The sequence below is a fragment of the Cricetulus griseus genome, chromosome 3 (genome assembly GCF_003668045.3).
Source record: "Cricetulus griseus strain 17A/GY chromosome 3, alternate assembly CriGri-PICRH-1.0, whole genome shotgun sequence".
Classification (NCBI taxonomy): domain Eukaryota; kingdom Metazoa; phylum Chordata; class Mammalia; order Rodentia; family Cricetidae; genus Cricetulus; species Cricetulus griseus.
The window spans coordinates 36221872-36246678 of record NC_048596.1 but is presented as its reverse complement, the minus strand read 5'-3'; the positions used below and the strand labels follow the sequence as shown (position 1 = coordinate 36246678).

General features: G+C 41.4%; 1 protein-coding gene across 2 annotated transcripts in view; it reads left to right on the top strand.

Moving 5' to 3' along the window:
• Positions 1–24807, top strand: part of Dock8 (dedicator of cytokinesis 8) — a 197814-nt gene that overhangs the window by 46248 nt on the left and 126759 nt on the right. For both annotated transcript variants that reach the window (XM_027406492.2, XM_027406491.2), the window contains exons 3-4: positions 6987–7162; positions 11191–11262. In XM_027406492.2, the coding sequence (XP_027262293.1) occupies positions 6987–7162; positions 11191–11262 (248 nt within the window). The remainder of the gene's footprint in view (positions 1–6986; positions 7163–11190; positions 11263–24807) is intronic.

Below are 24807 nucleotides of genomic sequence, written 5' to 3'. Positions count from 1 at the left end.
AGACAGTCACTGGTCCTTGCTGTGGTTATAGTTGGCTCTGCCTGGAACTTCACACCAGTGAAATCTATCACACAGGAGAACGAATCTTTAGTTTTAAAACATACCATTTTCCCCTTGCAAGGTGCCAACTGGGGAGTGCATATGTGTGTCATATTATTTATAGACTGAAGGCCAGATGTGTGCTGGGTGAAGCAAAACTGTCTCAACCGAGACGGTTTGTAACCCGGAGTGGTGCCACTTCCTTTAAGCTAGCTGAGCCTGCTTTACCTTCACTTCCTCACACAGCACAGCCCACAGCCACACTCTCTGGCTGATCTAGTGGTTATCTTGAGAAGGTTAGGTTATTTTTTTGTTTCTAGTTATTACTTCAAAACCACTTCTGCTCTTAGAAATTTTGTAACCTTCCCCGGTTTCCTGTATGCGCCATTTTGTCGCCTGTAACAGTTTACCAGCCGCGTTAACTGTGTGTCTTCAGGTATGTTTACTGGAGTGATCCGTGGTTATTTCAGAAGGATAGTTTATGTGCTGTGTCATTAGTGAAGCAGTGCTAGCAAATATATAGCACCTTCACTATGAGAGGTTACCTTGTGATGACATCTTTTTGAAAACCCTGTTTGTGACTTTGGAGCCTTGCTAGGCCACCCTTTTTATTCGTATTTTCCTGTCGGCTCAAAACTTCAGGCTAGGGTATAAAGCACAAGTGTATGGTGTCTGTGTTCTTGAAGTAAACTGGGATATGTTACATATAAGCCTAACTGGATGATAAATGGGTGATTTCTGACTCATGTTGTATTTCAAAGTTTGCAAAACTTTTATTGAAAAGTGATTTGATATGCTTTTAAATTTTAAACAATGTGGGGAACTTTGGTGATTGCCTTTAAAAAATATTAAGACTAGAGTTCTCTCTAGCAGCTGCTGGAGAAATAGTGTGGACACAGTAAAGAGGATTTTAAGGAAGTTTGTAGGTTTAACCCCTTGTCCCCTTAGCCTTTGTGATAACACTGTAGCCTTGCATTATTGCAGAAGAAATCCATGTTAAATGGAAAGTTACCAAGGAAAACAATGTAATGTTTGCAAGTATACTTTCAGTAGTTTGCTCTCTCCTTAGAAGGTTTTGACAAAAGTAAATTTTGATGAGTTATTCAGTAGCTGGGAAGCCAAATTAACATGTTAGCTGCCCATGGAAAGGTTAACATGTTACAATAATCACTTCTCCAGTTGCTGTCTATCATCCAATCCTGGTCCTATTTGTTCTTCACATGTTCTTATTCCCTCTTGTTACAATGTAGTTTCCTCAGTGGTTCCCGGAGCTCCCCGCTCCAGTTTCAGCACAGACTTACCCTGTTTCTTCTACTGTGGGAGTCAAGTTGCCTGATCTACCTTCTAAAACCCTGTGCTATGTTTTCAAAACCACAGCTCCCTGGCATCATCTGCTTTCAGGCAATGTGTGACTGTGCCTCCCCTGTAGTCATCTTCTCAGACAAGGCTCCCAGGAGAAATCACCAGACTACAAGGTGATTTTCCTTTACCTCAAGAATATTTCATTTCCTAGAAAAATAGTGGAACATTTCAGTAAGAGTCACTTTTAGCAAGGCAGAGGAATGAATGGCTTATCACTCAAGCCTCCAGAGCCTTAGAAACAATATTAAATCAGAGGCTGAAAAGACTGCTTGGGCATCATTTTGGCTAACTAAAAACCAAGACCAAACGCATCTTCACCATTCTTTCTTTTTTCTTTTTCTTTTTTTTTGTTGTTTTTGTTTTTTGAAGCAGGGTTTCTCTGTGGCTTTGGAGGCTGTCCTGGAACTAGCTCTTGTAGACCAGGCTGGTCTTGAACTCACAGAGATCTGCCTGCCTCTGCTTCCCAAGTGCTGGGACTAAAGACATGCGCCACCACCGCCTAGCTTGACCATTTCTTTTGCTTTTAGTAATATGATAATTTTCATAACCTCATATGTTGATACAAATGATTGATTAAGAGATATATTTAAATAAAGTTCAGTCGTTGCTGTTGGCAAGAGTAGAGTTTGGGGTCAGATGAACCTAAGGAGGAAGGTGGTTGTCACTGGCTGTGTAACTTGGGACAAGTCACTTAACCTGTCTGAAGATTTCAGTTCCTTTTTCTGCAAAAATAGGCAGCTTATGTTACCTCCATAGTATCAATGTAGGGTTCTATAGTAGAGCCTGTGTGAATAGCGGGCAGTGTTGTTTGCTTTGGGTACTTGGCACTATAGAGACGCTGTCGAACATTAAAAGGTAAGTAGGAAATGACCTCTCTCTATGAGGCTTTGTTATTTATTTGGGAAGACAAGTCATACAGGGAGGAGGTTTCTTCTGTTGCCCTGCATGCTCTGAGTGGTAGATGTGTAGTAAGCAGGGACCACATGCTATCCCTGGAGGTAATCCTTACAAAATACAGCTCTCGTCATAGATCTAAAAATGAGTGGGAGGCAGTACATTATATTGTCTCCTTTTGTTTTATTCAGTTTTTTTTTAATGCTAGCTATAAATACCTGCTATGATGACTGTGTGTACAAATATTTTCAAAATAGATAAGATACTTTTTAGAAAATTACATCAATTTTGTGTGTATGCATGAACAGATGTGCTACGCATGCCAGTAGAAGTCAGAGTTCAGTTTGCAAGAGCTTGTCCTCTCCTTCTGCCACATGGATCTGGCGGTTGAACTTAGGTTATCAGGCTTGAGGGCAGCACCTTTACCCACTGAGCTATCTCAACAGCCCAATAAACTACTTTTACCTCTTGCATGTTTTAATATGAAGGAGAGCTATCATTTAGAATGAGATTTTTCAGACATGGTGGTGGACTGGGTCTGCCTAACACTCCTGTCAGGGGCCTTTGAGGACAGAGATGGGCCTCTGGTCATCCCATGTCCTGGCCTAAGATGCCCACCAGCTGTGGCATTCTCTGCTGCTATTGTCCTGGGAGCAAATTAACCAGAGATCTGGTGTCAGCCATTTCTGTAAGCAAACTATAAAAGGTAAAACCCTTTCTCTGGTTATTAAAAGTAGAAGGTATAGCAAGTACATAGAAGAAAGGTTTGGGAATCTGTGCTCTAAGGGGTACTGAAGACCTGTGTGGTGGTTTATAACCTTAAGTACATTTTCTGGAGGAAGACACACTATTTTAAAAAATAATACAAGAAAAGTCTGAAGTGAAAGGAAAGGAGCAGCCAGGACCTGACGGCTCTGCACAAAGTAAAGGACGTAAAAAACCACACCCTGGGCATGCACCCGAGCACCACGGCCACAGGATGTGTTTGTATGTCTAACATTCATGTTTTAAGGAGGCCTCATGCCTGAGAAACATTCCTTCCTATATGCACATTGGCTTCTGTGAAACACAGCACCCTTTTTCTTTGCAAGCTAAGGATGACTTGAGTGCCGACTTCTTAACTCTGAGCCTCCTTTGTGCCTCTGAGTTCTGTTGTTCTCTTTTACTCAGTTTTTTCCAGAGTTAGCCGCTCTGTGTTGTTGATTGTACTGGAGGGACATGATGGAAAATGAAGTACTCCGTGTAGTTTCCATGCGCATTCACAGTGGAGAACAAAGTACAAGCATTCTGCACACACAGCAGGCACTTTGTTATGGTCACTGCAAACAGGGATCAAAACAGGCCAGGGAGATGGCCCTCTGTGTACAGTGCTTAACACTGAAGCATTGAGGATCTGAGTTCAATTCCCCAGAACCCACTTAAAAAGCCAGGTGTGGTAGCACCTACTTACAGTTCTACTGCTGGGAAGGTAGAGACAGGAGCATTCTTGGGGCTCACTGGCAAACCAGCCCTATGTCCCAGTGAGAGCCCCTGCCTCCAAAACCAAGATAGATGGTTTCTGAGGAAAGTCTCAGTTGACCTCTGGCCTTCACATGTGTGTATACCAACTTGTGCATGTGCACACACATATACGATTTATTTAAAGAAAACCAGATTAATGGTCATGATGCCGTCTCAGCATCTACAGTGGCATCAGAGGAAGATTTCCGTTGGCAGGAAAGCAAGCTTCTTTTAGGTCACAAAGTACTTTGAAATCACTGAAGGCAGAGGAAACATTCTGCCTTTAGCTTTGTTTGCTAAATGTAGAATGGTGACAATATTTTTTCATCCATTAAGGAAATGTTTGTTGGTTCTTACTCTGTACCAGGAACTGCTCTAAGAGCTATGGATAACAGCATCAATGCAACAAAGAACCCATCCTTTGTTCTTGTGGAGCATTTTAGGATAGGAGGTGGGTGTAAACAAATAAGTGGATGTCAGCTGTGATGAAGGCAGGAGGGGTTATGAAGAATGAAACAAGGAAGGGGAATAGTGATACAGATGAGATGGTATTTTGGTTGGGGTGGTCTGCCTGGAACTCTGAGTAATTGCCAGATCATGGGGCATATCATTGTCTGTTCCTGATCTTTGGACCATCTGTCATTTAACAGGTACTGAGTTTTCACCTTTTATAGCTTTGAGTTTCAGGAACATGGCGAGTGTTTTATTTTAGCTAGACTGGACTCATTTTTTTTTCTCTGACAGTTGCACATAGATACATTTTTCTATGAGGCTTCTACTTTCCAGTGCTTAATGCTTGTTCACTAGGCATAACTATGATTCACAATGCTTTTTAAGTGCATTTCGTTACTTATGTTTGAGTTGCTCATAATACACTTATGCCTGCCATTCATTTATTTACTATAATATCTGAGCATTCAATCCCATGAGAAGTTCTGAGCAGAATTTGTGAATAGTTGTAAATGCATTTTTACCTATTGTGATGCACACTTAACTATTTGCCTTGTGTTTTAGTTATCTTACAAAATACTGATTCTCTGGAAGGCCTATAAGAGAAAACAATTGAAATTATAGTTGTTAAGAGCACAGCCTGACTATGTTTGGATTCCAAACATGCTACTTTCTAGCCGTGTCATCAAGGCAAATTATTAAATCATCTGAAAATGAGGATAATTAGCATGTTATTGCACTGGGTTCTAGTGAGCATGATTGGGAACGGCCCTTCATGAGTATTGTGGTCCCTTCCTCAGCTGCCTTCAGGTCAGAATCAGGGGGAGACCTTCCTGTCTTCTTGCTACCTGATGATTGTGGGGAGCTGTTTGCACTCAGCTACTGAGCTCTATCCTATAACCCTCACCTCTGTCTCCATTTCATCCTGATGACAGTGAGCACTGTATAACTCAACCATCTTAAAGAATCTGGGCGGGAAGTAGGGTAGCATATTTAGTCAGGGTTCCTTAGAGGAGCAGAATTGATGGACTGAGTATCCATATACTAAAAGGAGGTTATTAAATCCTTTATAGGCTGTGTTCTGGCTAGTACAACAATGGATGTCTTTTGACAGAAAGGCCAAGTATCCAGCAGTTGTTCAGCCCACAAGGCTGGATTCTCATCTGGTCTTTGGTATTTATTGGAATCCCAAAGAAGTAGGTTCCAATACCAGGAAAGGAATGCTTCATCATTAGAATAGGCGAACTTGCTGGAAGCAAGCAGGTACAAAGGAAAATCTTCCTTCTTCCATGCCCTCGTATGTGGACTGCCACTGGAAGGTGTGGCCCAGATCTAGGGTGGGTCATATGACATCAGAGGATCTGGATTTAAGGTGTGTCTTCCTGTCTCAAAGGATTCCACCAAGAAAAACCCCTCACAGGTATGCCCAACTGTTTTGAGTTTTAGCTGGTTACAGATGCAGTCAAGTTGACAACTAAGAATAGCCATCCCAGGCAGCTTTGTCTTCTTTCTCCAGTGTAAGTTATTCCTGTCTCCATTACTACCAGGGCAGAAGAGGTGGGAAAGGAATGGTGAAAGCCATGCTTACATTCTGGGATCTTTTTGCCCTTTGCCTCTTCAACTGCACTATTCCTCCACCCCAGCTGGAAGCCTGCTGGTATTTAGACTCAAGGGGATGAAAAACCAGTTTTGTCAGCCCTTCCTTCAGGCCTGCCCTCCCATAGCATAAGTCAGGAATCTGGGGCTTTTGTTCTGTGGTGTTTGGGGGTAGAGGAGAACAGTGTTCACTTGGACTAGAGACTACACTGTCTTCCATAAAGGGACACTTCAGAGAGTTGCAGCCTCTGCTGTGTTGTTATTGTTATTCTTGTGCCAATCTCCTTGATCTAAGTGTCTCTCAATGCCTTCAGGCAGTGGTTCCTGGATCTTTGCATGCCATAGGCTAGAAAACGTATTTTGCTAGTAGGAAACTGACAAAATGTTGCCAATTCTTGATACTACCAACTAAAGAGCAGCATTGTTTCAGTTGCCCTGAGTTTCTAACCTCTCTTGTCTTCTCTCTCCCCCCTCCGTGGGAGGATGAAATGAAGACAGGACAGCTCTTCTCAGCAGACACCCAGGGTTTGCTCACCAGCTTCAGTCCCCTGAGTTTCTTCCTAACCAGTAGTGTTTGGAAGTCTCAACCCTAGAGCCGCAAGCCTGGCTCCATGTCAACTGGGATTGCGTCTAAAGTGCTGGCTTTGAGCAGCAGTATATAGAGGGTTCCCTTCTCAGGCCAAGGGAAACACTGTGTCTGAGTACGCAGCCAGAGGAGTGCTGTGTTTGCCTGGGTTTCTGGAAAATTGCCTTCTTTCTCTTTTTCACTGTGTTTGGGTAAACAGAAAATGGCCCTAGAGAGCTTTTGCAGGAGAAAAGATGGAAATTCCTCAAAGCCTGTGATCTCATTTTGGATCTCCTCAGGATTCCTCATCAAGCTGCAATTAAGCAGAGAAAAATTCTGCCTTAGGGTGTGATTTTACTTACTCATCATGTTGTGACTTGACTCTCTGCTACTGCCTTTCTTCCCCACTCCTGTCACCACTGCAGTTTGACAGCTTCTCCAGCATTTAGGTAAAAGTGAAACGCTGAGTTGAAGGGGAGGGCAGGGCAGATATCCACCGCTGCTGCGCGCCTGCTGTCTGTCTGTGTACGCCACCAGGAAGCCCGGTGGAAACGGCCCTCTTCTCACCCTCTCCCTCCAGCCTCAGCTTTATGAGCCCGTGGAGCCAGTGGACTTTGAAGGACTTGTGATGACACACTTAGACAGCTTGGATGCGGAGCTGGCCCAGGAGCTGGGGGACCTCACCGATGACGACTTGCATGTGGCGTTCACACCCAAGGAATGTAGGACTTTGCAGCCCTCTCTGCCAGAGGAAGGGTAAATTACATTATTAAAATATGAGAAGGGAAGGGTGTTGATTCTGAACCTCTTTTTCTTTCTTATTACTTGAGATAGAGTCTCACTGTATAGTCTAAGCTGAACTAAAATTAGCACTCCTCCGGCCCCTGCCCCCCCAAGTGCCAGGATCACAGGTGTGTGGCAGCAGACCCAGCTTTGAAATGCTCTTGGAAAGAAGCAAACTTGGGGGTGGGGTGAGGGTGGGGGTGGGGGTGGGCTATAGGGCCGTGATGAAACGCTCTAGCATTACAAGAAGTTAGTAAAAATTTTTAATTAAAATAATTTAGGGTCTGAGGAGATGGCTCAGATGGTAATATGCTTGCTTCACAAGCATAAGGACCTGAGTTCAGATCCCTAGCATCCACAGAAAAAGCAAGGCATGGTGATATGTACTTGTAACTCTAGTGTAGAGAGGCAGAGTATCCCTGGGGCTTGCTGGCTAGCCAGTCTAGCCGATTAGTGACCTCCAGGTTCACTGAGAGACCCTCCCTCAAAAACTAAAGAGTAATTAAGGAAGATATACAACAATTACTTATGGCCTCCACATGCACACACATACACACAGTCTCATCAGCTTAATACAGACATGCACATATGTGTATTTTAAAAGGAGCAAACTTTCTCAGTCCATTAAAACACAAAGCACATATAGAATTGCTACTTAGATGAAGACAGTTGTTTTTTGTTTGTTTGTTTGTTTGTTTTGTTTTGTGGTGCTGAGGACCTAGCATAGGGCTTCACACATGGTAGGCAGATGTACAGGGTTTCTAAATTGGTTTAGCCAAAGGCTTTGGAAAGCCTTGTTGGAACTATGACACAGTTCAAAGGATGCAGTGGAATGGGATGAGATAGTCCAAAAGAAGCTAAGATTACACGCCCTGGAATTGCATTGCTGAATTCCACCTTAGTGACCATAGGCTAGTTATATGACCTCAGGAAGCCTCCTGGTCTCTATTTGCAGAGGGTCAAGTCTTATAACAGCTAAAATGCCTCTACTGAAAGCACTTTATGGGCCAGTAAGACGGCTCAGCAGGTAAAGGCACTTGGCTGCCATCCTGACAACTTGAGGTCCATTCCCAGAATTGACTCACTCAAGTTGTCCTGTCTTTGCCACATATATACACATGTACATATGCACACAAAATAATGAATGTAGCCGGGCGTTGGTGGTGCACGCCTTTAATCCCAGCACTAGGGAGGCAGAGGCAGGTGGATCTCGGTGAGTTTGAGACCAGCCTGGTCTACAAGAGCTAGTACCAGGACAGTCTCCAAAGCCACAGAGAAACCCTGCCTCGACACCCCACCCCAAAAAAATGAATGTAAAGAATTTTAAAGGCCATTTATTTTTTCCATACAAAGGCCTGGATGGAGTTAGTAATCTAAATTTCTATGCAGAGGGTCTGCTTATTGAACATCTGTTGTGCCCCAAGAAAAAAAGATGAGGAAGGGAAACTTGCTTCCTTTGCTGGAGTTCCATCAAGGGAGACACAGTAGAAGAATTGTAGAGTGGATATTCAAACAATTACTTGAGCTGAGTTGCTGAGCATGGATGGCATGGGCAACCATGGCTCACAGCTGAATGAAGCATAAGCAGCCGTAGGATGAACACCCCTGGCTCTTTAGAGATTTTGAGTGAACTCTAATTTTCATTCATTTTAAAACAGAAATTAAGATTCACACTCCCTTAAACATTTTGAGTCTTCTCACTTTCCCCAAAAGTCCCAGGAAGGAGATTGCAAAACATGACGCCTGTCCTTGCTGTTCTGAGGTGCCTTATGTTAGGCTATGTTTCAGCATGGTTGAAGGTGACTGGCCAGCTGGGATGTGGGAAGTCCCTTTTCATCTTTGGTAGAGTCACATTATTTATTTGTGTGACTATTTATGGTTACTTGCCTTAAAATGTGGCCAGATCTGAGGAAGAATTGGTAGAAAATCCAGGAATTTTAGAGGAAGGAGGACTTTTTAAACTTTGGTAAAGAAGGCAGACTTTCCTAGAGTCACTTTGTGAGTGAGATACTGTTTTGTTGCTATGATGTATAGTGAACGTGTTAACTTTCTGATGACTATAAGTCAACCTGCCCTATCTCAGCTGTTGCCAAAGTCTTCCACATAAGCGAGGTAGGCAGGAGAAGGCATTCTGGTCACCATGAGGGTAAACACTAGTGACTCTAGGTGAACACCCTGTGCCTCACTCAGATCCTCTGTTGATTAGTGATCTGTGGTAGTCATGACCCTGGGCTCTGCAGGTCCCGGCTAGGCACTTGGTCTCTGACTGGGATTAATATCTTTACCACTGTGTTCTTCTGCACAAGAATAACAGCGGTGCCTCGCCTGTTGAAGCCATATGTGTTAAGTGCTTGGGTCAGCACCTAATGCATGATGAATGTCACCAAAGTCTGAACTAGCACAGGGTTCTTACTGTGTGCCGGACATTCTTCCATGCACTTTACCTGTTAGCATTACATCTTAATCATGATCTCTAAAGGAGGTACTCTTATTATTATCATCACCACTTTCTGGTGAGGAAACTGAGACTCAAAAGGATTGAATGACTGGCATGAGGCTATGGAGTCAATGAGGAATGGAGCTGGAATTTGGGCAGTCAAAGCCAAGAGATCTTATATCTAGCCTTTGCAGCATTTGGTCTTGGGCTGATAGGAAATCCACTGGTGAGTTCTGTTCTTACTCTTTGTGTTAGCTAGTTTCCCTTTATTGTAACAAATACCTGTGACAGATCAGCTAAAATGAAGAAACATTTATTTTGGCTCAAGGTTTTGGAGATTTGAGCCCCTGGCTGGTTGGTTTCCTTGCTTTAGATGCAAAGAGTATTATGGTGAGAGATTAATAGCAGAAGAGAAGTAATTTGTGACCACTTCATGGCCAGATGCAAAAGACAGAGAAGAAGAAAGCAGTGTCCCACAGTTCCCTTCAAGGGCATGTCCCCAGTAATCAAGACCTTCCATAAGACTTCACATCCTAAAGAATTTATCACTTCTCAATTGTGTCATGCCAGGGACTAAGACTTTAACATGCATCCAAGATCTAAATGATTACATCCCTGTTTTACAAATGCAAAATTAAGACTTGTAGTATAACCTGGAAGGGGGAAAGCCTAGAGTCCTCAACCCCAGACAAAGAACTACAGAAATGCTGAGAGCCAGAGAAATAATCTTCCTTGGGGAAGAGCACACTAATTGCTTATCCAATACCAAACAGTCAGCCCTGAAAACATACACATACAAGTAACATTATATGGACTGAGACAGTTATATATGTGTGTATATGTGTGCATATATACATTTATAGGTGTAACAACAATTAAAGAAAAAGAGGCCATGGATTTGAATAAGAACATGGGAGAGTTTGGAGGGAGGAAAGAGAAAGAGGGAAATAATATAATTCTAATGTAATCTCAAAAAATATGTAAATAAAAAACTTTCAGCTTTTAGACCTATTTAGAACTAATGTGTTTCTAACAATACCAAAAGCTTTTCGACTATCATTGTTTCTGATTTCCAGACTGTAGAACTCATGGAGACTATCTCTAATGACACACTTCTAAGCAGGTATGACAGGAATCTAAAGTCTGTGTCTACAAAACCATCAAAGCCGATGACAACTGTTCTTGGCTTTCTAAATGGAAAACCCATGTGTCCTAACAAAATTACATAAGAGCAAAAAAAAAAATTATCTCTTAGAAATAATTATTGAACTTTTTTTTTTGGTTTGGTACTTAATTATAGCTGTTCCTCCCTACTAGTGTCGTAGTGCTTTCCAGCATAGATGTAGTTTAGCAATAACAAAGAAACTCACAGAGCATAAAATGCCAACATAGTTGTTTCACCCAAGAACAGATACCATTGCCTAAAATGAATGGGCAAGAAGATCCCTAATGTTCTTACTGACACAGATTTGAGATGGTGTTTTGTTCCTTTATTATGGCAAGGAATTATTTTATCACTTTAGCTCAGTAATAACCTGTTTTATCTTATTTTTCATCCAATTAGAGTTGAACTGGATCCTCATGTCAGGGATTGTGTTCAGACTTATATTCGAGAGTGGCTGATTGTGAACCGGAAGTAAGTTTATCCCTCTTTATTTTTATATAATTTATATAAATGTAAATTTTGCATTGTTAGTGTTTCTTTGTTTTCCAAATTAAATGACTTATTGGGGGCATGGTTAGAGTTACAGAAAAACTGAACAGAAAGTCCTGGGATTTCCCCTATCCCCCTCTAGATCGTCACTCATGCTGGTCACACTGGGCTACATCCCCAGTCCTAGCATAGGTTTTTGAACTACATATTTGATGTGTTTTGACTAATGCATAATGAAATGCTTCTGTTCTTACATCATCAAACAAAAGGGGTTTGCTGCCCTAAGAATCCTGGTGTTCCCCTTGTTCCTGCCCCCACACTCATTGGTCAAGAATCCTGGTGTTCTCCCTGCTCCTACCCCCATGCTCATAGGTCTATACCAGTCTTCTTCCTAGTCTTTGATTTCCCCTTTCTCCATCTTGTCTCCTCGTGGCTTCATCCCTTACTTCCTGTTATCACAGAAGAAAAGATTTTATGTTGTACTGATATACTACAGTCTGTTTACCTATTCAGTTAGGAAAAAAAATCACATTCTAAACATGAGTAGAATTGCTTCTTAGCCAGTTACAACTACTCAGGAGGCTGAGGCAGGAGGATACTTTGAACCTAAAAGTTCAAAGCCAACTTGAGCAGCATGACAAGACCCTGTCTCCCCCCAAAAAATAATAAAAAAAAGGAGCACATCTTTTTGTTTCTTTTTTACTTTTGATGAATTCCCAGATAAAAGATAGTTAGTGAATTGAAACTTGGCCTCAGATTTAAAGATGGTACTAGAATTTGTGACCCCAAAATAAATTACTTGCTGGTCTTCCTATCAAGACAGCATTTTTTCTCTGGGGACATCAAACATTTTGTGACATTTTTTCTCAACGTTTCTGTCCCCATACTAATGAGCTTCACAGAACAATCTTGTGAGAAGTGTTGGGACACAGGAATCCCTGTTGTGTGTGCATGTGCATATTTATGGACCTGTGTGTTGGGAAGTAGACTGTGGGCTGTCTAGAGACTGAGGCCCACTCCACTAGATACTCATCAGAAAGCCTCTGAGACACAAGCAGTTTGCTAAAGGCAGTCTTCCCCTTTCCCTACACTAGCAAGAATTACTGTTCTTGGGGATAAATAATAAAAGGACGCTTGGGATTGGGTTTTATCTAGTTCCTCCAAGTGTGCCATTGAATCTGTGCTAATTTTTTTTTTAAGTGAGGTCAGTATGTATACTGTTTCCAGTAGCTGAAGAGAGGAAAGAATCACTTATAAGAAGTAATTACAGCTCAGCTACATGTCAATCTGTCTTCCATTCTACACAAATGGAAAATGAGGTTTGCCAGCAGGCAAATAAGATTATGCCTTGCTTCTTATAAAGGAGAGATTTCAGAACAAGTTGTTCTCAAGCTTCAAAATGTTATAATTAGAGGCACTTTTCTGGGCATTTACAGTTCTAAAAAAAAAAAAATCCAAGAGGGAACAATAAACAGAAAGGTCCATTGGACTAAATTTGGTTTTCAGATTTATTTTCTGTTTGGAACACTGTACTTGCTCCCTCCTCATGGTAGTGCACTCTCTTTTTTATTTTAATAAAAAAGGCTTTAGCATGCTCATGACAGAGAGTTTAGAAACTACAGAGAAACAAAACCAAAATACATAAATTTCATTCTATGTAGGTAACAATAATTAATGGTGATAATAGAGGCCTTGAATAAAATTTCTTTGTAGTATATGTTTATAGAAATACTAAATTGGACTCTGGTACAGTTTTATTAGCCTGAATTTTCAATTTTCCCGATAAGGGAGGATTCCTTGTCTTTACTTTTAGTTATTCTTCCTGAACACAGTAACTAATGATTACATAGTACATATATATAATTATTTATGCCCAATTGGTTTTAATATTTAGGGACATCATCCTTTTTGTGTTTGTACTTACATTGCAGCAATGTCCTTCTTACTAACACCCTGTGTTAGTATTGTTATTTTTTCCTGGGGGGGAAAAACTACAATTTCTGAACCTAAGGTGTATGTACAAATTTAAGACTTAATATATTCTGTTTCCTTGTGTGCCCATTTCTTTTTCAGAAGCACTTACCTCTTATGAAAACAGTAACTGTTTATATTGTGTCAAGCATCCTGGCTGAGTTCTCAGCACACTCATGTCATGGACCAGTTCCCTTTCCCCAAACAAGCTAGTTGGCAGAGGGAAACCAAAACTCATTGACAGTTCCTGGCAGTCTTTGACCAGTATCTTACAGAAGGGCACAGTTTTCTACTGCTATATTTGATTCTGTGGTAAAAGTGAATCTGAAATGCTGAGAATGAAAATTACAATCCTAGCACACACTTCTTCTCCCATCAACCATTGAGTGCCTGTGTATTCCCATGATGCTTTATTCATGGGGAAAATCCAGGCACTCTTCATTACCCAATTCCAACTATATTTCCACCACAGCTTTTCAAAAAACATTTTTATTTATTCTTTGGCAATTATATATACACTGTATATCCATAAATATACATATATATGCATGTACATATACAATTATATATGCAATGACCATATCCATTCTCTATTCCCCTGGACACCTCCCCCCAACAACAAACTCCCCCATCCACTTTGGCACGTTTGCTGTCATCAGCTCATGTTCAGGCAGTCATGGTGGTGAGACTTTACAGGAGTCGCTTTGCTAAGAGACACAACTTTATAGCAAATTCCCTCATCCTCTGGCTTTACAACCTCTTCGCAGCCTCTTTTGGAATGTTCCCTGAGCCTTAGGTGTGGGAGTCTTTTTGTACATGTATCTGTTGGGACTTTCTTTTACAACTCAAGATTTTGATTGATTATGGTTTTTCTCCATGGTCTCCATCTATAGTCCTCCTATCTCACCAATGTCTGTCTTTTTATGTGTTATAAGCATACATTATATTCTTCAGTAATGTCTTTGAGACCATATTGTTTCAAAGAATTAGCCTGTTTTGTTTTTGTTTTGAAAGGCTGCCTTGATTTCCTCAGAGGAAAGAATGTACCATGAGTTACCGTATCTTCCTCTATTGATGACTATGTAACTGTCTCCCCTTCCCATGTCGATGAAACATAGTAAAACATCTGCTCTACACATGATTGTCACTATTTCTGAGAGTAGAAATGAGACCCTTGTATCTAATATGTTGTGATTAGTTCTACCAAATCGGTCTTCAGAAAAGCTTCAATAATTCCACTCCATGACCAGCTCAGCATGGAACTACCACTTTCATCCATTTCCTTGCCAATGCTGGATATTATTAATAAAAAATACATTAAATTTCTCCAGTCTTAATTTACCTGTTTTCTGAATGCTGACTTATATATTTGGATTTTATTCCCTTAGTCTAAAATCACAAATATATATATATATATATATATATATATATATATGTATATACATATATATATGCACATACCTCCATTATATACCATAAAATCCCATCTCTAGGGAGTTGACTAAATGAAATGAAAACCTTTGTTCACATAAAGGTCTCTGTGCAAGTACTTGTAACATTTTTATTTGTAGGTGACAACATTACAAATAACACTGAATGCATTCAATAGGGTAATAAGAAAACAAACTCTGGTGAGTTCATACAATGGGCTACTACTCAGCAATACAATGGAACTTTTAAACCACTATTCTTGCAACACCAGGATGTTACCAGATTCATTGTTCTAAGTAAAATAAGCCAGCCAGTAAATAATTGCATGATTGATTCCATTTATATGACATTCTAGAAAAAGTAAAGTCCTAAAGACAGAAAAGAGGCCAGTGGCTTCCAGAATCTGGAGTTGGGGGAAGGAGTTGAGTACAGAGAGTGTGGGAGAATCTGGAGACTTTGTAGACCTGGCTGGTGTCTTCATTGAAGTAGTGGTTATGAGGCTGTGCTCATTTGTTAAAACTCAGAACTGTGCTCCTAACAGCATGGATTGTAACTGTCATAGTTACTATTCTATTCTTGTGACAAAACACCGTGACCAATTTAGAAAAAGAAATGCTTAACTGGTTTGCTGTTTCAGAGGATTAGAGTCCATGATGGTGGAGCAAAGGGATGATGGCAGGAACCCTGAGAGCTCTCAGCTTGGTCCTTAAGCAGGAAGCAGAGAGAGAACACTAGGAATGGCCCAGTCTTTTGAAACCTCAGAGCCTTCCCACCTCACCCCCAGTGAGACACCTTCTCCAACAAGACCACACCTTCTAATCATTCCCAAACTGCTCACCAAACTGGGGAACAAGTGTTCAAACATAGGATCCTATGGAAACTGTCCTTATTCAAACCACCACAGTAGCTGTATATCACAAGTGTGATGGATAGAAATACAAAATAAAGCAGGTCTATTTTTTTTTCTTTTGCTGTGGTTGATCACACTATTTTTTAGAATGGAACAGGACTGAGTTTACTTTCCATTGCTGTGATAAAACACCAACCAAAAATCAACTTGGGAGAAAGGATTCATTTGGCTTCCATGTTCCTATCACAGTCATCACTGAGAGAAGTTAGGACAGGAACCCAGACGCAGGAACTAAAGCAGAGACCATGGAGGAGCACTGCTGTGATCAAAAGAAACAGCTCTTACCTCAAAGGAATCAGAGACATGGTTTATTCTGGGACAAATATGAACGATCATGGCCAGGGAACATACATTTAGATCTCATCAAATATAATGTTCCAACACGGAAGCAGTTTTGTGGAGTTTTACAGTAACAGAACAAAGAGTTACCAGCCAAGGTATTTTAAAAATACATTAGTGGATGCATCAGAGTGGTGAGTTACAGCAAGATGGGAAGAAATCTACATGCCTTGGAGATTGTCTGATGACATTCTTTGCTTTTGGCTTGATGGAAGCTAGTGATCTGATAAGTTAAATTCCAAAACATTTTTATTTATTAGTTGGATGTTAATTCCAACACAGAGGTCAGCCAGGAATGGCTAATGGGGAACTAAAGCTAGCCCAAGAAAAAGTGTAATTTGATTGTGAATTTGCAACATTCCAGCTTCTTTGTATCATTGTATTGTATCAGTCATTTAGTCTTTTAAGACACAGCTTCTTTCCCCGAATTCTAATTCACACTGCTTTCTGGCTTGCTGAGCCTGCTTACTTATACCATTCTGGACTGCCTATTCAAAGGTGGCTTCACCCATTTTGGGCTGCACCAACCCACATTAAATATTAAGCCAGAAAATGCCCCGAAGACTTGTTTGTAGGCAATCTGATGGAGGTAGTTACTCAATTGAGGCTGTCTCTCCCTAGATGGTTCCAGCTTGATTCAAATTAAAACAAAAATGAAACAACAATAACAAAAATAATGGGCAAAAGGACTCAACAACTTCCAATCCTGGCTCTGCTGCTTAACAGCTGAATTGCCCAAGGCCCAAGGCAAATTAATTTGCTCCTTGATGCTTTGTCTCCTCACTGTGCAGGTAGCAATTAGAATAGCACCTTGAGTATAGGGGCCAGAGCTGTGCCTTGGTGCTGTAGTGCTTACCAATCATGTACAAGGCCTTGGTCCAATCCTGGTGCTGGAAGGAAAGAAGGAAAGAACAGGAGAGAGAACATAGTACTTACCTTGTAAGTTTCAGTCAGTAAGTTAGCATATTAAAGCAACAATCAAATAAAACTTAGGCTTTTAGCATTAGTCCATTACCCTGGGCTACATAGTGATTTAATATATATGTGTTAAAAATACATATATAAGGACTGCAGAGACAGCTCAGTGAGTGGTTAAGGGCACTTGACTGCAGTTGTAGAAAGTTCTATTCCTAGCACCCACATGGTGGCTCTCCATCATCTATAACTCTTTTTCCAGAAGATCGGATGCCCTCTTCTGGCCCCTGCAGGCACCAGGCACACACAGAGTGGACAGACATAATACAAGCAAGAGCATCCATACCCCATAAAATGAAAGATCTCATTACTGTAGTAATAATTGAGTAAACATTAACTATTGCTTATATTTATAAAAAGTGAAATATCATGATAAACACTTCAATTAGCATGTCAAGGGAATAACCCTTAAACTCTACACAGTATATTTTACTGCACTGTGGGAATGGGTGACAGCCTGCTTTCTTTAGAGGTGTGATCTTAATGAAGCCATTTTGCCTTCCATGGACACGTCTTTGTCATCCAAAACCATGCAGTCAAGCACTGATTTAGGTAGCTCCTTTATTCCTCAATTATCTCCTGGCTGCTATTACATTTCTCCGTAATATCTAGAGATAGACTTTTATGTCCTCGTTCTCTGTGATAATGGCTTTGAATTCCATTTAATGGGCAGAGGTGTGGGGTATCGGCCATTTGCATTCCCTCCCACTCCCATCATTCTGTAGGGCATTTGCCATTCAAGTTCTGTCATTGACATGTTTAAATCAGATAAATAGTACCACTGTGAAGGACAAAACAGAGGTCTAGACTTCTTTTTATCACTGAGTAAAGAAAGGTTGAATTATGTATATAATACATGATCTCCTTTTGGAGAAATATATTCACATTTTTCTGGTTTTTACACACATGCGTACATACATGTCTGTACATGCATAGAAGTCTGTCAGAGCAGCTTGCAGGAGGCAGCCCTTTCCTTCCACCTTCGGGCCTGGGTATTGAACTCGGGTGATCAGGCTTAGCAGCAAGCATATTTACCTACTGATCCACCTCACAAGCCCAGAAAAAATATCCTCTTACTTGAAATATTTGCCTGTGATTCTTAGGCTAGCAGAGTCCTTGAATAGATTTCTTTCTGTTTCATGTCTACAATGGCTAGTTTAACACTTTTTTAGTCCTTTTTGTTTTATATGTTTTGAAAATAGGCACAGACTTGATGATTTGTGAGGGGCTGTGTTCACTTATCTAATTTTCATAGTATTTCATAATACCTTCCCACACATTCTGTGTGGATGTGTGTTTGATAGCATCCTTTGGGGGGATAGTAAGGATCTTAAGCACATTTTCCATGTCATTTTTTCTAACTGAAGCTGGGGTTGATTAACTTCTGAATGTTTTCCATGTCTTGGTGGTAAGTCAAACTTTCCAGTGATTAAACATGTTTACGTGCTATTTATTTTTGGTGTATTATCCACGGTGACAGTGAAACATTTCATGGGTGTTATGGCAGCATCATAAAGTCCCTGAAGTTTGTCTTTCATCCTGAGTGATTAAGGCGATACTGCCGGAAGGTCATGCTCAAGGAGAGTGGGGATATCAAGGAATAGGGTATCATCTGTTTTATTGCTCCATTTTTACTCCCAGTGAACTGGTAAACAATTAAAAATTGAACACATCAGTGCATATAATTCAGTTACTCCCAAAACACCATAAAAATGTCTCCCCGATCAATAATTGCTTATTATGACACACATTTGTTGTGCTGGCTGTCAAGGTGCTCTGCTTTCTTAAAGCGTGGAGAGCAAGTCAGGTTCATCAGCCTACATGGTAACAACCTGGCTGTGGACATCATTATGGCCTGCTCCAGACCTACCGTGAGAGGCCCTAGTCAAAGGCTTCTACTAAGCCTTTACCGGAGTGGCTAGAAACCTACCTCCTTCTGTGAGTTTTTGAAACATCTTGTTGATGTTTCTTCTGAAACTTTTGTCACACACTTCATTGAGTTCCAGTTAGCAATCTGAAGTGTCTTTGCTGTTAACTGTGGCATCTTTTTCAGTAGACTGACTTCCTTGAGGGAAGGAACAGCTCTCAGCTATAATTCTTATGAATTCTCCTTGGTATCGTATTCTCAAGAGAATGAAAGTTAGAAACATTTGTTGAATATTAAGATGAATGAAACTTAACAAGCAAATATCTATCTCATATTTTAGACCATAGTTTTAGGAGTACACCTAGGAAGGGGACTAATTGAAGACCTGGAGGCGTAGGGTGGCACCAGTTTGATCAGGACAATAGATTCAATCGGTCTCTGTAGTATCCTATAAAGGAGGATACTAAAATGGGCTCTTTTCAGAACTCTGTCCTTGTTTCTGCTAGCTAGGTACATTTCCCCTACGAAACAAGGTAGTTCTGTAGAAACGGGGATATTAGAAGACAATTATGTGTATTAATGAAGTGTCTGGAGTTACAGTGCATCCATTGACATTGCATGGGACAGTATTGTCACTGAGGCTAATGATAACAGCTGGCATGTAACTGTCTTTGTTGCTACCCTAGAAGCACAACCTGAGGCAGGGATTCAGGCACATGTGGTCTTTAGAGAAAACCTGAAGAGAAGTCTACTAAGGATGGGGTCTCAGATCCTAGTTAGCCTTGGGCTGCAACAGTGTTGTGGAGAGAAAACCCAGACTGTAAAATTGTCTCAAGTGTGGGACTGTTGTGATCTGATACCAATCTTTACAGTTACCATGAAGCCAAAGTAATAGGCTGGCATGGAGACAGGAAGGAAAGATGAGCCTATGCTCACAGCAGCTGGAGAATTGGTGCATGGGTTGATAACGGGGACCTGATTGGAGCCCTAGCAATTTTTACTGCAGTGCCAGGTGCCTGACATACTGCTTTCATTTTCTTTGGAGACATTCTCAAATTTATAGAAAAATTGCAAACATAAACCAAGACCTCTTCCTAACCATTAAACATGTGAGACCAAACCCCTAGCCTGATTTTCCCATTGCCCATCTACGTTAGTGTGTAATTGCTACAAATAAGGACATTTTTCACTATAGTTGCCATCTGACCCCCACATTCTGAAAATTAATATTAATATTTCATTACTACTTAGTCCTCAGATTTCTGTTTTCATCAAATGGCCAAAGAATGTTCTTTGGAGAGCAAAAGAATTCAGTTCCAAACTTCACGGTGCACTGAAATGTCACATGCCCTTGGTCATGCTGGAAGACCTTCTCTGTGTGTATTCTAACTTCCCTGCCTTTTGAGATTAGGGTCAGCTATTTTATAGACTGTTCCACCCTTTAGGTCTGTTAGGATATCCCATTCCTCATCAAACCTTCACTTTGTTTCTATCAATATGGAGCTATAATTTCCTGTTTTATTGAACGATTTAACTCTAGATGTTCCAATGGTTTACAGTTTGAAAGGTATCAGTCTCTTTGACTGTCATTTATATCTTTTTTTACATGGCCCCAGCAGTCAGTGAAGATAGCCTTGCTCTCTGACACTCAGTATTCCAGGAACTGTTGGATTTTACCCTTCCTCCCCCAGAATTAGTCATGGCTCTCAGATGCCGCTGTGCCTTAGTGGACAGTAGTGCTCAGCAGCCAAGCTGCGTGTGTGAAGCATGCTCAGTTTTGCTCCTCCAGTCCTTTCACTGAATAGAGTGAAAACTGAGTTCTTGTTGACATGTGCATCCATCTTCATGGTGTCTGCTCTAGTGGTCTCCTTTTGCTTTTTAACTCCTTTCTTTGGCAAAATGTAGCTCCCTCCTCCTACTATTCTGGTTCTGAAACCAGCCATGCCATTCCTGCCTGGGTGAGCCTCTTTTAGCTTGCACCGACACCGACACAGTTCTTGTCACCGAGCCCGAGTCTGACACCTCATGTCAGGTGTCCCTTCTTTTTTTTTTTTTTCTCAGATTTTTTTTTTATTTGAATTAGAAGCAAGATTGTTTTACATGCCAATCCCAGTTCCCTTCTCCCTCCCGTCCTCCCCTACCATCCCCCCCAACTAAAACCCTACCTACCACATACCCTTTCTTCTATTCTTCCCCTGACTCAACCTTTCTGCTCCCTCATGACCTCTGCACCCTTCCTCTTCTTCCCTTCTCATTCTCGTAGCTCCCTCCCCGCTCTTCCCATGCTCTCAATTTGCTCAGGGGATCTTGAGGTGTCCCTTCTTATAAATGCTTCTTTATTAGACTCTGGCTCAGTGATGAGCATGTGCCAGGCTGCCATGCTCTGACATCTTCTTTGCACCATTTGGGCTCTGATTCACCACACCATGCAGGCAGCACTTTCATGATAAATGCATTCCTTACCCTGTCCTGGATTCAAGTTCTAATTCTGGACTTCTGAGGCTACGTTCCACCCTGAGACATAGGTGGCTACCTTGTTCCAATACACCTGGAGGTTTTAACGCTTAATTATATAGGAAGAAGAAGCAAAGTAGAGGGTGTTTGAGAAGCAGGAGGAAGAGGGAGGGAGAGAAGAAAGGAGAGAGGGAGGGAAAAGGGCACAGTTATTCGCTGATCTTCACAATTGACCTTAAAATGAGCTTCAGTTGTCCTGAGGAAACTGGCTTAAAGACATGAGGCCACCTGCCCAGATTTCTCCCTTGACTCTCTCTTCTTCATAAAGAGCCAGCATCTGAACTCAGGCCCTTCCCATCCAAGAGCCAGATTCCCCCTGCTGCACATTCTGGCCTCTAAAAAGAATGCTTTCATGAAGTCCTCAGTGTTTGGTGTTTCTGAGTGTGTCAGCAGAGTGTTTAAGACAAAGCATGTGATTCTCCTGGGAAGCTGCAGACTGTATTCATTTCCTGTGGACAGTTGTTCTCCCAGTCTGCCTACTCTCCCATCTTTCTCCCGTCTGCACACAGGCTCACTGGGAACTTGGTTTTGGTTAAGTAAGTTGCCAGGGTGGGGTGAGTAGGCTGGGATGCCTGTAGCCAACGGCAATGAGCCAGCTGTCTTAGTACCTACCCAGCGGTGGCTTCTTCCATGCTGGCACTTTGGGAATGAGTCACCTTTCGTGTGCTTGCCAGTCCCTGCCTCTCCCCAGCCAGTGTTACCCCTGCTTCCAAGGGGAGCAATTGTGAGTTTCTGAGGTTTTAAGATGGGGAAGTGGATGCTAAAAGGTATGAGGAAGGGGAGAAAATTTTGTTCTGACTCTAACATGGACACACTAGTCTTACCCCTTTCCATAGCAAAAGTCACAAAGGTGACATCAGTATGGGGCTAAAGTGTGACTTTACCATCAACCTCTAATTGACTGGTTTGGCAATGCCTTTGGGATCCTTGTAAAGAACTCCACAAGACAGTCTAACAAAATGGAAGGGGTGGGTGCATCTATTTGTTTAAAACAGAAAAAAGGCATAATTCTGTATCCCCTAAAGGGTCTTTAGAAGAACAAATCAGATTTTATTTTGCTTGCTATAGTATGTAGACTTTTTATCATCAAATCACAAATTCGATTCAGGAAAGTACCTTCGAATTTACCCATGTCCATCCCTCACCTCAGGCAGACACATGACCTGAAGCTCATGATGAAAGCAGGCACATGCCTGTATTTGTGTGTTGTGTGTTAGTGTGTGCATACGTGTGTGTGTGTGTGTGTGTGTGTGTGTGTGTGTGTTTGCATGTTTGTAAGTAAACACTCTTAGAAATAGGTGTAATTTATGAGATCGTTGGGGCAGGAGCATGTTAACGTAGGTATAGTCCTAGTTGCTAAAGTGGCTGCACCTCAGGCCTTTAGATCAGCTGCTCCTCGAGTCCCCACCTCCCACTCCCCATGGCCCAAGTTTTCCTTAAAAAGGATCTTATAACAGTTCCCTTTTGAATCTGTTCTCTTTGGAGGGGACAGTCCTAAGAAAGTATCTGCAGACACCACTGTGGGAGATAGAAGTGCTTCTGAGGGGCTTGTTTTCCTGCTTCTCATAGGGCTTTACAGAGCTAATAAGCACAGGTCTAGTGCATTCTCACTTGGGATCTAATTACAAGACAGTACTTCTTACTTGCCTATCTTTGCCACTACTTTAGTTAGGTTGTTTTCTCTTCCCAGGTATTAGACCACCCACACAGTGTGGCTAAATGGGTGAGGCGACGGACTATATCACCCACTGCCTTTTTTATTTACTTATTTGTTTGTAACTGTGGGTGTTTGTGTGCAGGCCATAGCTGTGCAGAGATCAGAAGACAACTTGCAGGAGTTGCTGCTCTCTAAAGCCTTGAGGGCAAGCACCACCCGTTTGAGCCATCTTGATGTCTTGCACCCAGCTTTTTCCCCCCTCTATGCACCAAGAAGGCCTGACATCCCCCTCCATGTGGCTCCCCAGAGTTATATGATTGAGAATAACTTTCAAGATGTTGGCAGACTTAAGATATCCCACACCAGGTCTTTCCCCAAAGAACTCTATTAAAAGAAAGTAAATTTTATAAAAATAAATGTTGTTCAGTTATAATCCAGTATTCATTTGCAACCTCAGAGCAGCTAGAACAAAAAGAATTCTCTGAAATATTTAAAATAGTTATTACATCCAAGCAACTGTTGTTTTATGACATCCCCGGAAATACTTTTGTCATTGATGTTTTTGAATAATACGATATATATTTTAATTTTTGTTTGTTTTCAGCTGTTTAGGAACTCCAAATCAGAAATTGTTATAGACACTTTTCTTTTTTTTTTTCTTCTAAATATGTATGCTTATGGCCATTTCCTTCTTTTTTAGTTCCTAGTTCAGGGGGCTTTTCACCAAGTCTCGTTACTATAGATTGGGCTGGGTACAGATGGCCAGGGGACACTGAAGGTGGTCAGTCATAGTAAGCCAAGCTTAGAATAGTTGCCAGGTTGCTCTGCAGAGAGTTTCTGGGTTGTGTATTTCTTTTTCTCAAAACAAATTGTCTTCTGAGCACAGTAACATCTAGAGATGTCCTGACCTCCCAACCAAAGGCACTGGGGCATCTCCTGCTTCCTTACTTAATACAATGAACTAACATGCCCTTGGTACCTGCTGTGTGTGTCACACTCTTCCTACATTGCCCCTCCCTCTCAGAGAGTTGTGAACTATATTTGAATAGTCACTGGCCTCCCTGCAGTTCTGGCTTTACCTGTAGGCCATTTGACCTACCTAATAAATTCTCACCTAATTACATGTCCCTTTACCAACTGTGCAGTCTTTACAATAAATGCAGAGAGCATACCAATTAAGTGTGCATACACTTGGTAGCATGTTTCCCAAGAATTCTCTCAGACATTAAAAAAAATGGGGAATATACTATTGGTTTCTGCAGTTATGAAATGACGACTTAAGAGTATCTTTCCCATCATGGTCTCAATTCTTCAGGAGAACACACACCAGTGAATCTAGGCCCTTCTGCTTTCTGGGAAAGCACTCTACAACTGATACTGACCTACAGTCCATCCCTTTGACAGAGTTAGTGAAGTTTCAGAATGGGATTGGGAATGTTAACAAAGAACGTTGGTCCGTACAACATTTTTGTATATTTTTTCCTTAGCCATGTCCTGCTTTTCTTACTCATTATTAAGAACATTGACATGGAGATGAAATGGCTTCCTCTATTTTCATCTTCGAACAATCTCTATTTGCTGCTTCTACACATTGCCAGATTTATTTCAGCTTCTTACATGGTCACAGTTTAGCTTCAGCTTGGAGCCAAGTGTCCCACAACTGAAAGGACCACACCTCTACAGTGGCATTTTCCCAGGCCATTCCTGCCTTTCATAGTGGCCAGCCAGGGGGCAAGTGTGTATGTCACTACAGCAGGGCCTTGTGTGAGTCTGGGAGCGTAATTAGATGGAGGCATTACAATTGTCCTCTGTTGAAAGCTCCTCTATGACTTTGTCTGCCCTTACATCATTAGTTTGTTTTTA